This window comes from Rissa tridactyla, chromosome 5 (genome assembly GCF_028500815.1).
Source record: "Rissa tridactyla isolate bRisTri1 chromosome 5, bRisTri1.patW.cur.20221130, whole genome shotgun sequence".
NCBI lineage: Eukaryota > Metazoa > Chordata > Aves > Charadriiformes > Laridae > Rissa > Rissa tridactyla.
In genome coordinates, this window is record NC_071470.1 from 82,223,827 (window position 1) to 82,238,403 (window position 14,577).

General features: G+C 40.4%; 1 protein-coding gene across 2 annotated transcripts; it reads right to left on the reverse strand.

The window, feature by feature from the left end:
- Nucleotides 1-1,650: 1,650 nt before the first annotated feature.
- LOC128910510 (albumin-like) lies at nucleotides 1,651-14,242 on the reverse strand. Of its 2 annotated transcripts, none has more exons than XM_054203843.1 (15): nucleotides 14,086-14,242; nucleotides 12,550-12,610; nucleotides 11,606-11,738; nucleotides 10,568-10,782; nucleotides 9,737-9,869; nucleotides 8,766-8,863; nucleotides 7,576-7,705; nucleotides 6,434-6,648; nucleotides 5,767-5,899; nucleotides 4,867-4,964; nucleotides 4,569-4,707; nucleotides 3,812-4,035; nucleotides 3,159-3,291; nucleotides 2,092-2,145; nucleotides 1,651-1,844 (listed from the first exon to the last, which is right to left on the reverse strand). In XM_054203843.1, exons 1-14 carry the CDS (start codon nucleotides 14,168-14,170, stop codon nucleotides 2,095-2,097), a joined length of 1,848 nt encoding a protein of 615 aa, XP_054059818.1. In that variant the 5' UTR covers nucleotides 14,171-14,242; the 3' UTR covers nucleotides 1,651-1,844; nucleotides 2,092-2,094. The 2 variants fall into 2 exon arrangements, with proteins under 2 accessions (XP_054059818.1, XP_054059817.1); XM_054203842.1 differs by having other exon boundaries at nucleotides 2,089-2,145.
- Nucleotides 14,243-14,577: the final 335 nt, after the last annotated feature.

A 14,577-nucleotide genomic window follows, 5' to 3' on the forward strand; every position in this document is an offset into this window, starting at 1 on the left:
AAGCGCTGCAGCTTGGCTGCATTGCTCTATCTTTATGCAAACTGAAAGACAGTGACACCCCAGAATGAAATAGGTGGGTTCCGATGAATTGTAGAAATGGGGGTGGTGTGGAGGGTACTCAGTTCTTCTCACATATTTTTGGTATGTTGATGTTTGACTTGACTCCAGTCTCTTGACACATTACTCTTTTCAGCGTTGATAAATGGTAACTGCAGCGTTGATAAATGATAACTGATATATATTAATTCTGTGTCTCTCTGGAGCCAGCAAAATTACAAACACATTAATTAGAAACACATTTTCAATTACTAAATCTTAACGGAATCATTAACCTGCTTTGTGTTTGGAGTTATTCAACATGCAGCCAAAAAGCTGCAGCAGATGCAACAGGAAGCTAACCAGCACACCTGAGCATCGTGCTGTGGTACAGTGTGGGGATTAGCTGGAAATCTAAGGAGAAACCCCACTTCTTGATAGATTTGTGGCACTGGCGCTGATTTCTGTGCCTCAGAATCTTCACCGAACCTCTTCCTGCAACAAGCTTAACTTGTCCTAATGAACTACAGCTACACTGTCCTACAGCAGGTTCATTTTAGCTGCAGCGAACGGCAGCCAGCTTTTTGGACAGTGAATTAGATAACGGCAATGGTCTCTATAAGGACTGTTTGTGCTCCCTCAAACTAAGGGAAAAGGTGCTTAACTGCACCTGATGCTTGCTCCAATTCACAAAACTTTAAATCTTGAACGAGATGTTTTTGAATGCCTTGAGGGTCACATAAACTCTTCTAAACCAACACATAACTATGACTCACAGGCATTGAATGTTCAAACCTTTCAATCCTAACAAGACTGATGATTCCTCCTTTTAAATTTTTGACGTGCTATCTCTGAACGTTTCATTCTGAGTGTACTTCTACGGTTATGGAGAAGATTCCCAGTTCGTGAAGCATAGGCACAAAGAGTTTCAAGGCCAAGAAACCTGCCCTTATGAAATGCTTTATTATGCAAGGGCTCTTATAACGAGGCAAGGGTTATGCAAGGGTCCTTGTTAAAGTGTAGAAGATTCGGGGGGTTTTGTGTTCATGGACTGAAACTAAACAGGTACTAGAAAATCACACTGCTTTAGTGGTGTAGAACGGAAAAGTTTCTCTCTTAAGAGCTTCCTGCAATGAAGGGCATGATTTAGATGGTGGGCTTTCCTAGAGACATCTCTAAAGTCAAAAACTGTTGTAAAAACAACTTAAGACATGAAAAGAACTGTCTAAAAGCAGATCTGTTTGCAACTCTTTGCAAGCGAAGAGATACTCACTTGTGGCTGATGTAAAAAAAAAAAAATCTTTTTTCTTTTTAGAAGAGCTCATTACTAGTCATCTTATTTAGACTGATCAGTTCCTTTGAACGTTCTCTTAATATGTAATTATAATTGCTGAAGTAAGGTGTAAAATGAACCTGTAATTGAATTGGAGCACTAAAGTCTAGCTAAATGTCTTGTCACCTCTCATATTCTTTCATACATATCTTGCAAGAGCAAGAAACAGAAAAAAGTCCAATGGAATCCCTGACCATATATACTACTTATAGCAACCATTTTGTGTAGGGAGCGCTGCAGAGCTTTGCCTTATGGTAGTCACCAGCAGACATGGACAGATGGAGATTTATACAGCTTTTATTTATTATTCATTTTTTTTTTCAAAGAAATAGAATTGAAAAGTTTCTGGAAAAGTATGTGGTTTGACAAAACACTGAAGATTTACGAAATAGTCATTCAATACCAAAGGTAAAAAGGTAATGGGCGGGAGCAGTTACACGGAAGTATTTTTCTTCATATTTTTCCCACTGGCATCCTAGATTAGAGAAACAAAAAGGATAATTTTATAAAATGGTAGCACACTAGCAGTACTTCAACTTTCTGTGTGCTAGGTAATGGCAGATGGTGAACCACCCGTTAGAAAAAGCAAACGCCTGGTGGTTACAGGGAAGCAAGATGCATTTTTGAGTTGAAGGGGTTAAATGGGTGGAAGGGCGGGCAGATGGGGGGAGATAGATAGATAGATGACCCAATAAATAGGCGTTATTGCTGTTACCTACCACGTTTTAAGCACCAATTCCTAGTGTGGCTCTGCCCTGGACTATTAGGTTTGCACCCTAGAAAAAGGAATACAAACAGTTGTGAGAGAGAAACCAAGGGAGCAAAGTATGTAGCGCTTGAGCAGGAATTTTTATAAACTTGTGTTTTATAAACATTGTGGTTCGAAGGATAATTCTAATGGTACTTTCTAACCTTAGAATCGGTGCGCTCCTGTATGTTGGGTATTTTTCAATTTTGCAAAGGTAGACAATAAACTTCTAGAGTGAGTTAGAGACAAAATAATTCTTTCCTAACTCTTCCTGATATACTTATCTATGCAATACTTTGGACACAAATAAAAAAAGGATTTGATCAATAAGCAGTGTAAGATATTAGTAGTTCTATGCTTCAAGTGATGAGGTTGCTGTTGGAAACGGTCATTCATACTCCTGTAAATGCTTTGCGCTTGCTCAGCAATACGGCTACAGATAAACTTCTCCCGTGGTTATTTCACAGACAAGTAAACGTTGAATGAATGAATGAATGTATTTGTGGTTGATAAGTTTGAAAAAACTGGAATGACTGTTCACAGGACATAATCACCTGGACTCGCCCTGCCAGTATATCTATATTTGCTAGGCATCTCTGATAATTGATCCAGATGCACTTTTTTCGGGTAATCTTTCAGACTTCTATAAGAATCTGTAGCACATCAGGAAGTTTACATATGCTACAGATACAGTTTAAATTCTACACATATGTATTTTTCAACTATGGCTTGTAGATATTCAACTCTTTTGGACAAGGTCCTGAAGAACCTTACTGACCTAGAATTTAGCCGTGCTTTGAGTAGATGACTGGACTACATTACCTCCAGACAACCTTTCCACACGAAATTGTTCAATGACTATAATCTGTACAGTCAAGATATGTTATGCTCTGCAGGCAAATCTATTGTAAGCGCACATGGACAAGTAACTGTAGCAGTTTGCAGAACCACTTCCGTAGCGCGTGGTTTCGCAGGGAGTTTCCAGTTTCCTGTATATGTTTTTTATTTTGATTTTTTTTTTTTAAAGGAGATAGGAAATACCTCTTCCCCAAAGCATGTCTCGATATCTGATTGCTTGCAGCACTTGTCTACCATGGCAGTGAAACCATCAGCAATTGTCTTGATTTGTTCTTCTGTCATCTGGGGCTTGCGTTTAATGAGGTTGATGAGCAATCTGAAAACAAAGCCACAGTACACAATTAATGCTACCTGTTGTAGTTTGATTCCCCAATTTAAAATACACCATTCTATGCAGGTACAGCTTGTTTATGAGTTTTTGGTGTTTTTTTTTTTTTTTTTGGTCATATCTAGAGGAGTCTGTGCGTATTTGTGGCTCTAAACTCCCAGTCTAGCACAAGCATCTATTCGCTTTTTGTTATCCTGGTTACAGGTGGGAAAAAACTTATTTAAATGATCTGTATGTTGTCTTCATTAAGTACATCGTAAGACTTGCAGTGGCAGTGGACCTACATGAAACTGGTCAGCTAACACACTGATTTTATTTGAAGGAAAGACCCTATTTTGCCTCTTCCAAAGTACGTAATGTTATGCACTGACAAGCTCAGTCCCACCTGGTTTTCTCTATGTCGCTAGTGAAATCCCAGTCAGATGACAAAACAGGGGGATTTTAGCTTCCTTCACCCCCCCTAAAGTGTTACGCTTCAGAATTTTTTCTACAAGGTATTCTAGCTTACTTCATCTGCCCTAATTCCTGTTCAGCAGGAGGAGCAGTGCACAGTTTTTCATCAAAGCTGAACATCTCAGGGTCAAATGCTGGAGGCACGTATTTGGTATCTACTCCCATGGCAGTGAAACACGGTCTCCTGTAAGCGTAGGAGTCGCTGCAGCAGTGTGAAACGTTGTCATTTACAGGTGTGGTCTCCTGTCTCCTGCACATATCCTGAATCACAATGCTCAGCTGAAAAGAGAAGGAAGGAAGGACAAACATGAGTCACACCTTCTACAATAACAGAAGAACTATGTGATGTTTGTGTGACAATAGCATAGCTGGAAGTAGAAGCTGTCAGATCTAAACACCTGCTCAGAAATGGCATGGTCTTAAATTTTAAAATAAATATGTATCCACGATGCTTGGTATTTCTTAATCTGCAAACACTCCGCCCATTGGGCTGCAATCGGTAATTTTTTGGGGGGGTTTTCTAAGAGAGCTGTTGAGCTTTTCCAAATGCAAGCTGCCGCAGACCCAACCAACTTAGTGTAGCTTTCTGAGGGACAGTAAAGTTTAGGTAAAATTTTCACAGGCTACCATCAGACAACTCTTTACGTTCTCACATCCACTAAAAATGAACAGACTGTGAATTCTGTTACGCAGATGTTTAGTTTTGGGTTTATGAAAAATCACTGTGAGTTTACCATCTGAACAGAATTCAACATTTTTGAGAACAGAAGAAATGTCTGAGAAGAGCAGAGAGAATAAACAAATGTACTCACGTATCCCTCAGAACAAGGTAGGCGCCTGTCTTCAGGAAGCTGGCAGCACTTAGTACCAACGGCTGTCATTTTCTTGCCAATTTCAAGCAAGGTATCGGTTGATACCTGAGGCATTTTCTTGGTGTAGCGGATCAGAAGTCTGAAAAAGTCATATCAAAATGACTGTCTGCTCACATTGGAAGAATGCTCTACTGAGCTGCACCACGGAAGGGAAAATAGAAGTGAAGACCAAATAAAGTGGCCCAAAGCACCCTGCGTCACACTTTACGCTCAAGAATATTTATCAGCAAGTACTTACGCTTTAAGAAAGTCTGCCTCGCCGTGGGTAGTGAGAATCTTACAGTTTGTCTCTACGACATCCTGAGTTTCTTTGATATGTTTGTTCAGTTCCTCTTGCTGCAAGCAAGTATAAAGTTATTAGTAACGTTAGAGCAGGACATCCCGGTAACAGTCATACAAATATACCTTTTGACCTCTTCTAAATCTTACTAGCTGTAAGATACCCATTTTGCAAGGCTGGTCACTTCCGTATAGCCTGGATGGCGTAGGGAGGATTTGATTCTCATGTGACTCTTAAGTTCTAACAAAAATTCTGTTAAAAAGGCAGCAAGATTTTTTGACATTTAATTTAAATTAATTACCCACTGGACTTACTTTCTAGACAATGGGGTATTTGTTTGTTTGTTTTAATCGGGTGAATATTTTTCAAGTATAGGATTATCAACCGCGAGGGGAACATCATCTGTCTATCCCTTGGCCAAACCTGTCAGTGACTCAACTTGTGCTGTGACTTGCGTGCCATTCAGTTGAAGGTTAGGAGACCTAAGTCTAGGCATCTCTACGTGAGCCGGCCATGCAGGTTCCCTTCATAATCCACGAGCAGCCATACTTAGTACAGGCAGTGGAGCCCATGGAATAATTCATCTAACCAGCTATTAATCATCTTCAGGATAAGCGGACTCCCTTCTGAGAGACAGAGGCAGGAGACAGGGAGCTGAGTCAGACTAGTCTGAAAACTCCTAAAGTGACAGATGAGGTTACTCTGTGATGGGAGAAAACTCTATATCCTTGTCATGGGTCCTGGACTGCTTCATCTCCCATCAGAACACTAACTTTCCCTGGGATTAGTCTCTCAAAATGCTTTCTGTCTGCAAAATGCTCTTCTGTAGGACCTTCTCAACCCAAGCTTTGCACCTACAGCATTTCCGTAGCACTCAGCAGGGTTGTCTGTTTTGCAGCACTTGTCCAGGAGTGTTTCATAGCCCTTAGTAATTCTCAGAATCAGCTGTGTGGAGAACTCGGGGTGTCTTCGTGAGTATTCATAAACAAACCTGAAAGACATGCAAGCTGACAGAATTAGAGCTCCCGAATAACATGCTGCTTTCTTCACGCACAACAGAGTAATTGACAATGACAGTTCCTCAGGTGAGATCAAGTAAGGTGGACGATGAGCTTGGAACGCTGTTTACTTGTTTTGGAATAATTTTTTGGTCATTCTGTCGTCTTCCATCAGGGCAAATGTGTTAGGAACAAAATAGTTGCCCAGGACAGAATATTTCTTAAGGAGATAATGTACGTGGGCAGGCACAGAGCCCTCAAATAAAAGAAAGGCACTGACTAATTCAGCTTTGATAAGTAGGACAGTGCTGAACAGAAACATGAATGAGAAACTAGGGGTTCAAGTAGGGCTGAAGCTACATTAGATACATCAGATTTCCATGTGGTCATCTCTCTTCTCCATAAGTGCTTGAAACACCCAGGAGGACAGTTTTTGCAGTGATGCAAAAGGCTGTAGTCCAGAAAAGACAGAGGATGATTTGCAGGAACGTTCAAATAGAAGCAGGCATACCATTGGCACTACTTACTCTGACAAGAATTCGTCATGGCCTGCCTCGTAGCTTTTACACACTTCCTTATCTTGTATGTATTTTTCAACTAGTGAAGGAAGATCTTCAGGTTTGTCATCGAACTCTGCTTCAATAATGCACTGGCTTCGTTCCACAACTGGCTTCTCACAGCAGTGTTTGATTTTACTTGAGAAAACATCTTGTTTAGAGCACATATAGGTGACAAGCTCTGCCTGTAAAATTAAAACATATTATCAGACAAGCAATGAAATAATAACTTAAAGATAGATTAATTCATGTCCTCTCTCTTTTTCAGACTCTTCCCTTTTCATTCAGGCCACCTATTTACCTAGCACTTTCCTGAAGAAATGCTATCCCCATACAAAAAGAAATAATCAGAGGGACGGGGACATCACGTGCATTGCATGTTGAGCACGATGTTCACAGGCACGTGGGAGAATGCCGTTCCCTCCCTGATCTTAGAAACTTTGAGAAGACAAACTCTGGAAAGCCAAAGCAAGTCGTTGAGTGGTCTGTGACAAGGATGCCTGATTGATCTTGTCAGTCCTGTGAGGTGCCCAGCTTTGATAGCTTTTTCATGATAGAGACACAAAAAACCCCAGAGCTTCAAAAAGCCAGCACTGGACACCAGCTGTATAACAAGTGTGTCTAAGTTCCAGCCAGGCAATATTTAAATTGAGTCACTATTGCACAGTTTTGCTAATCCTGCCATGAAAGCTGTTTTCTAGAGTTCATTGGCACTACGGGAAAGCTGGCTTGATGGCAGTACACACAACAGGACAGCAAAAAAAATGTGGCCTTTTTGCCTCTGCTTTCTTCTGCTTTGTTTATGATGGATTTGAAGTGAGTAAATACCATTAAACAATCTCCCTGATAGATGTTTTGATTTCAACCATACACACATGCTATGCTATAAGTAACAGCTCCGTGTCCTCATGATCATAAAGGGCTAGATCCGAAACCGGTCCAAAACCTAGTTCCAGTCAGCTGAGCTTGCCATGAGCTCTTCTGTGGCCAAGGAACCTTCCACCAGCATTGAGTACAAGTTCTCGGGACTGTGGATGACTAGCTGCACAAATTATTGTCTTCCTAAACAGTTTTCAAGTGTGTAAACATTTTTGAAAAAATACTTAGCTTACCCTGTCATCCATACACTCTAGCATGTCCCCTTCACAGCACTCTTTGTAGATGCCTTTCATGTCACCTAGAATTTTAATAATTTCTGAGAATGGAGCCTTGGGATATTTCTGGCTCAGGCGAGCAAGTTTACTAGGTAGAAAAGAAGAAAAAATACACTTGTTTTAAAGCTTTGTATTGAACAGAAACCTTGCAAGTCACTAACACTTATGATACTGTAGATCAGCATTGTTTCAAGTAAATTCCTTCGTTCTTCTCATCTAATTATTGGCGGCTAGAAAAAAACGTCATCGACGCCTGCACCAGAAACCCAGCGCTCCTTTAAAGTGGACAGAAAACAAGCCTGTGATTTTTCTGTTCTGAGCTGTCTACGTAAGAAGCACACCCTAGAATTCCCCATCGCTCTCGAGTGACTGTAAAGCATCTCTAGATTACTTAGCACAGGCGTATAAAGTTCTAATTAAACCGTTAAATCAAAGCTGACTATATCTACTAAGGTAATCCTAGTCAATGTTAGTGTATTAGACTAGCTACAGAATGAAAGCAGTTCTCTGTGCTTGGGCAGCCGATCCACTTATTAATTGCAAAAGTATTTTTTAATGTCAAAGAAGCACCTTTGACAGGAAATGTGATTCTGCAAATTTGACTCTCTGATTGCTTTAAGGTCCAAACTAACAACTTAGTTTGCTGATTGCCGCTGTGCCTATCGCTAAAAGCTGCGGGCATCAGAATGGGGCACAGCTTTGGCAAAAATATAGATTAAACACACTGGAATGTCTGGTTCTGAGTGATGCTCCACCAGTTAACTCTGCATCTCCTGGATTGGTTCTAGAGACAGTTTCATTTCTCTCTGACTCTCACAGCTGATCTTTTTACTGCTACTCCCTATCAGCGTGGAATACACAGGTTCCCCTTTGCGTCTAGTCTTTATACAGAAACCTGACCAGGATTAAATTCTACATTTAAATAAACAGGCTAAGAAATCGCTGTCAGCCTAGTGTTGAAAGACTGACCCTGATCTCTATTTTGTCAGACAATGGTCCTCAGTCAAAAGTATGCTAGGAAGTACCGTGAGTGCCGTTTTCAAACTCAGCATATAGAGATGAATTACATACGCTGATATTTTCCTCTAGAGTAGTTTCAGGTTTAGGTTAACAAGCCTACTTTTTATAAAAAGCTGATTGGAACTTACTTTGCTTTGAAAGTTCTCTCGCCAAACTTCTTGAGGATTCCACAAGAATACTGCTGCTTCACACTTACTTTCTTGGCTTTTTCTTTGATGGCAGTTGCCTATAAGAACAGGATGCACGTTGTCACGTTAAACTGATTACACCTAATGGACTGAGAAATAAAGCAAATCTGAAAATCCCACTTCAGAAACACAGCAGGTTCTGGTCCAGTTAGCTCTGATGAAAAGCCAAGCAAACTGAGAATTGCTTAGGCAGTCCTAACCAGGTCGCAATCCAGCATTTAACTTCTAGTCTATACACTATACTTTATCGCAGGGTGCAGTTCTTCTACAGATATGCTGCTGTCCACCGAATACTTCAAATTCATTGAAACCTTGTGACTTAAAGGAGCCTAAGTTGTCTTTCAAAGCACCACAGTGACTACACAGAAGTCACTGGGACTGCGTTTGAGACAAAGGGAAAGTTTGCCTCATGCCGTTCTCAAGGTTAACAGGAAATCTTGGCTTCAGTTCTCTAAAAGGCAAAGCTACGAGGAAGTCATCTGCTATCGATTCATAGGGCTAACACGTGATTAATCCTGACCCTTCTCTACAAGTTCTTCAGACAAAGATTTGCATGAACAGGAAGATTCTACCCATTCCTCACTCTTTCTCCTCCACTTGCTTGGGCAACGAATAGGGGAAGAATAGGAGAGATCTCTCATACACCTACAGGTTGGATATGGAGGTGGCACGTTAGGCTGCCAAGTGAGATCTGTCTTTCCCTAGCACCTCTTCGGTAGCGTGCCTTCTCGCTATAGTTTACCACAGACAGAAAATCCCAAGTGCTACACCTTATTTGGATTCTGCACAATACTCAGAGCTGCCTGATAAGGTATTAGCAAAGGGACAAAAAGACAAGCTTAACTATCCACGCTTTGAATCTTTTGTTTTGTTGCTTAAAAAAAAATCAAACAGTGAAAAATTTGATATACCTTTTCATCCAAGCAAGCACCGACATCAGCCTCTGCGCAACAGCTTTGAAGTGCATGTTCATAATCAGCAGCCAGACCGAGGATCGTTGGGGCGTACAAGAAGGGGTTTCTTCTTGCAACAGAATAGATGAAACTAGAAGGAAAAGGAAAACATAAGTTACATATTCCAATGACAACAGCAAATGGCCTTAAATCTCTTTTATAACTTCTATTTCTGGTTTGGAAATATAATCTACTTTCCTAACGTAATGCCTACCACTGGTAAATGCTCTGTTAAACCCCACTGTTTCCAAAGCGGGACTCAATAACAATAACGGAAGGATGAACTCCTCGTATTGTCATCTGCTTAGTTTGATGTTCATATGCTTTTTTAGAATGTGTTATCAAATACGTGAAAATTCTGGTTTTGAGTGTGAAAAAAATTAACCTATGGTCATTTCACCGACATTTTATTGCAAATTTCTCTTCTTTTTACTGTTATCTTTCTCCATCCTTTCAAATTACAGACGAGGTAGTGGGAAGCCAAAGCAAGTAAATTATTAAATCGATATTGGAAATGCTGTGGTCTTGCAGGGCTTCTGGGGCAAAAAAAAAAAGTCCCCCAAGATTTATAAAACGTGATCCCTTCAAGTCCATTTTCGAATGCAAAAACCTGCCCAAAAAAGGATTGAAAAAATGTGATCAGAGCAACTGTTTTATATATGCAGATATGAGGTTGAATACTTGCAACTTTTTCAAATGTCCTGCATGTCCACAAACTCTGTATAGCCTGGGGATCCCTCTTCTGCACGACTAAATACTTAACCAGTAAAAAATGGCCATTTTTCTTACTGTCCCAAGAATGGCACCCGGTTGTCCTGGTACTCCTTGCATATCACATCAGAAGCTGGTCTTTGGTACGGCTGAATGAAGTCTGGTTGGGGAACTTTAAATGACAGGAAACACTCGTTTCTTTCAGGATCAGCTTTACTACAGCAGTCAGCCATGGCTCCATATGAGTCGCGGAGCTTTTCAACTTGGCAGATTTCATCCAGGAAAATGGAGGGCTGTAAGGGAAATGCTGAAGGTCAGAACTGTTGTTTATAGAAAGTGTAATGTACATTCTATTTATCTGTAAAAGAAAACCCAGATTGAAAAGTAAATACGTTTTTACTGGATAAGAAAAAAAAATTTAATTATAATTTAAAATACTGTGTGCAAGATGGTGATCTTTTATTTATAATCTGGCTAAAATGAATTTTCACATGAATTGAAGCAAGATTTGATATTCTACCTGATGATCAGCTTGGGAAACCTTTAGGGAGAACTACTGCAGTCCTGTCATTTTGTCTGAATGTTAGAGCTCATAAGAACACAAGCACCTAACTTTCTGAAGGGCCGGGCTGAACCTGCTGGACATCCCAGGGATCTTATGTACCTGCAAACTTCTTTTGATACCTGATCTTAGAGGAGTTTTAAAAAAACTTCTTAAATTACCTTAAATTAGCACAGATAATTTTTCAGTTCACCCCAGTGTGAGTGTGAAAACCCACACGCTTTGGTCTTCAATACTCAGAATTAGACCTGTATTTTACAGCTGGGGTATTTGTACTAAATGCTAACGTCGATTTCCAGGCAATGCTACATGTAATGTGCCAAAGTGTGGTGTTTGGGCTCCAATATATGGCTCCAGGGATCATTTAGGCACTTCTGAAAAGCAGAGTTTCAGAACCTGACAAAAACAAGTGCTTTGTTTCATCACTAAAATCTGCGCATTGGCCGATGAGAAGAGCAACACCTGAAAGGATCAGGTATCAATGCTGAATGAGGGTGATTCTGGTAGCTGCACAGAACGAGGAGAAACACAATCCCAAAGGATTCGCTGCCTACCAGTGATTTTGAGCACTCGGGAGCATCCTCATTGGCCACGCACTTCTGTGCCAGATCAACAACATCCTTCACCAGCTTAGACAGTCCGTCATAAGAACATCTCTGGAGATACTGGGCAAACGTGATCATGGTACTGAAACACAAAGCACGGTTTGGAATATGGAGATAAGAAACGTAACACTCAATATTTTCAAAGGTGCTTCTGGATTCAAATTGTTTGTTCAAATGACACGCACAATTGCTTAACCAGACTACCACGAAGAGCACAGTACCGGCTCCCGTATCCTTCCTCTTCTCACGTTCTTTCTGAAAAATGTTTGTAACTTTACTTCCCAAGAACAAAGGTCTTGAATAACGGATTAGAAACAAAACAGAAAAGACTGGGATTTGAGTTTTCTGCCACTTCTGCCAGCATATTTGCAAATGCCATGAACTAAGCAGGTTTTTGCCATCGTTACAAATGACGATCTTCAGGCTGCCTTCTTTCAGAAGTAGTTATGTTCCTGTCAGGGCCCTCTGCCATTCCCAAAACCAGTTTCCAAAGAAAACCATTGAACTGTCTCAGAAAACCTGTTGCAGGTTTGTTTTTTGAGGTTGGTGGTTTGGTTTTGGTTTTTTTCATATGTCTCAATCCAGCACAACTCCTCTCAGTCCTAAGGTTATAAAAACTGTCTTACTCGTGCCTATTTTCTTTTCACATAAGGAACACAGGTTTTCTCCTAAGGTTTGCAGGCAGTTGTATTCCCAGAGTGAAAGAAAGTCATCGTGACTTCTGCAGGTCTTAAAATATTTCTAGGCTTTGTATGCTAACAGCAAGAAGGCTAATTTCAGTGAGACATACACACTCTTCACTAGTTCATACACTGTGTTTTGGTTTTCCTTTTCTATCCAGTATCAACAGAGATGGAAAACAAGGAGAAAACGTAAGCTGAATATCCACTTACACTGCCTTGAATGTCTCTTCCTTCAAATCATTGTAGCGATGGGCAATCTCACTCTTGTGCTCTGGGAAGAAAAACAAAGAGAACAATGATGCTCGCTGTCACGATGGCTGTGCTAGACCCCTTAAAGAACACATTCTGGGCACCACGGGCCAGATTTCCAGAAGTGTTTGTCATTCACCTAGCTCTTATGCTTAGGGGAGTAATATCATTGCTTTGAAACAGACCAAGCTAATGCTGAGCACTTGTAAAATCCCACTTTTGGGTACACCACCCTGGGTAATCTCTACTGCTTTTCCAGGAACTTCAATATAAAGCTTTCTTCAGGCCACCTCGAACTCTTTGTCCCAGATGACCATTCTTGTCATTTGTCAGTAGATACCTAACTCTTGTGCACGCTCATCTCTCTGAAGGGACGCAAGCATGTGATTTTCAGGATTCTAATACAATATTTACCTCTGTAAGCACATATTTAATTCAAATAGTCAAAATTACTGCTGTAGCTTACTATTAAGGGTTAGCAAACATGCCTACATTACAAACAAAGGAATTCAGCTGCAGTTTGATTAGAGCATGCATTAGAATTTTCTCTCTTGGAACACAAAATTATTAGCTTGGCAGATTCATATTCTCGTTCCACCCACTGCATATCATCTGTGCTCTTCCTGAGAAGGAGAGCAGATAAATGCCTTCACTTGGTTGTGAATACAGGTTGTAGTTATACCTCGCTCTTGGCGAGAGGACTCCCACAAGATTTTCCCAGCAGATACCGAGGCATATGGGCACACTAGTGAATGAGCTAGAACGAGGCAGTCCTTTGGTTCTAGAAATAGCATTCAGCACCATTTAGAAAACATGAAGAGTAATTCTTTTACGTAATGGAATATACCTTCTTTGATAATAAGGGTTCCAGTGCAGAAAAGGGTAATTTAAAGATTTCTTTTTGCTGCTGTTCACTGGCATTTCCAGTCAGCTCCTGAAAGCTCAGTTTTGTTAAATTTGGGTATTTTCATGTTTCAAATAAAAAAATATCAGTGGAAAAACTTCCAGGACTGCCTGCAGAAATATTTGTTTGACTAAAGTCTAAAGTTTTGTAGTACAAGGAGAAATGGCACAATGAGGAGTTTTCAGCTAGCCTTCTTATAGCCCAGACTGAGATGTAGATTTTTGGATTTTTGACCTACTGGTGTGAAAACCGCTGCCTTTAATTGGTGAGGAGCTCGCTTCCGAACTACCATCCAAAAGGCAGCCTGTCCAAAAGCACAGTGCAGCCGCTTCCTCCATGCTGGAAACTAACAGATTCTGAATAGTCAACATCTGTTCATGCACTACGCTGACGTTGCAAAGGGACGTCGCCCAGTTAAGTTGTCTGGAGCCTTCCACCCATCTCCTCACCACTTCATTTAGTTTCTTTTCAAGTCAACCCAATTTTTCTGTTCTCTTTGGATCAGGCTTGCAAGAATTGTTCGTGGAATTGCATTGAAGTCATCAAATTGATATAACAAAGACTGCAAAGACAGCCAATTAGCGCTTTCTTACCTGAGTCTCGAGCAACTCTTTGCAGATTCCTGGATGTAGCGGAACTAAAGAGGAAAATAAATGAAATTAATGTTACCCACTTCATGGTTGCAAATTATGGTGTGGGCTAAATTATTCAGAAATGCTAGGAAGATTGAAGGGAAAGCATTTGCTTATATACTCTTTACTACTCATGTCTGTAAAATATTAACAATAGAGCTGGCATTTGTAGATTTCCATTTGGTCTGAAAAAGGTTACAAAACTTGGACTGTCCTTGCCAAAAATGAATTTGATATTATTTGTTTATTATGTGTTACTCGGGGCCTTTTTGTCCTGAAAAAGTCGAACCTTCCAGCACCCAAATAGATAAAGTTTTGCGTAAATTTCCTTATCAAATGACAAACAAGGAGTTCAAGGCATCAGACAAAAAAGTCATCAAGTCTAATCCTATAGCCGTGCTTCTTTTTTTTTTTTTTTCCTTTTTTTTTTTTGGCAAATATTTGTCCAGAAGC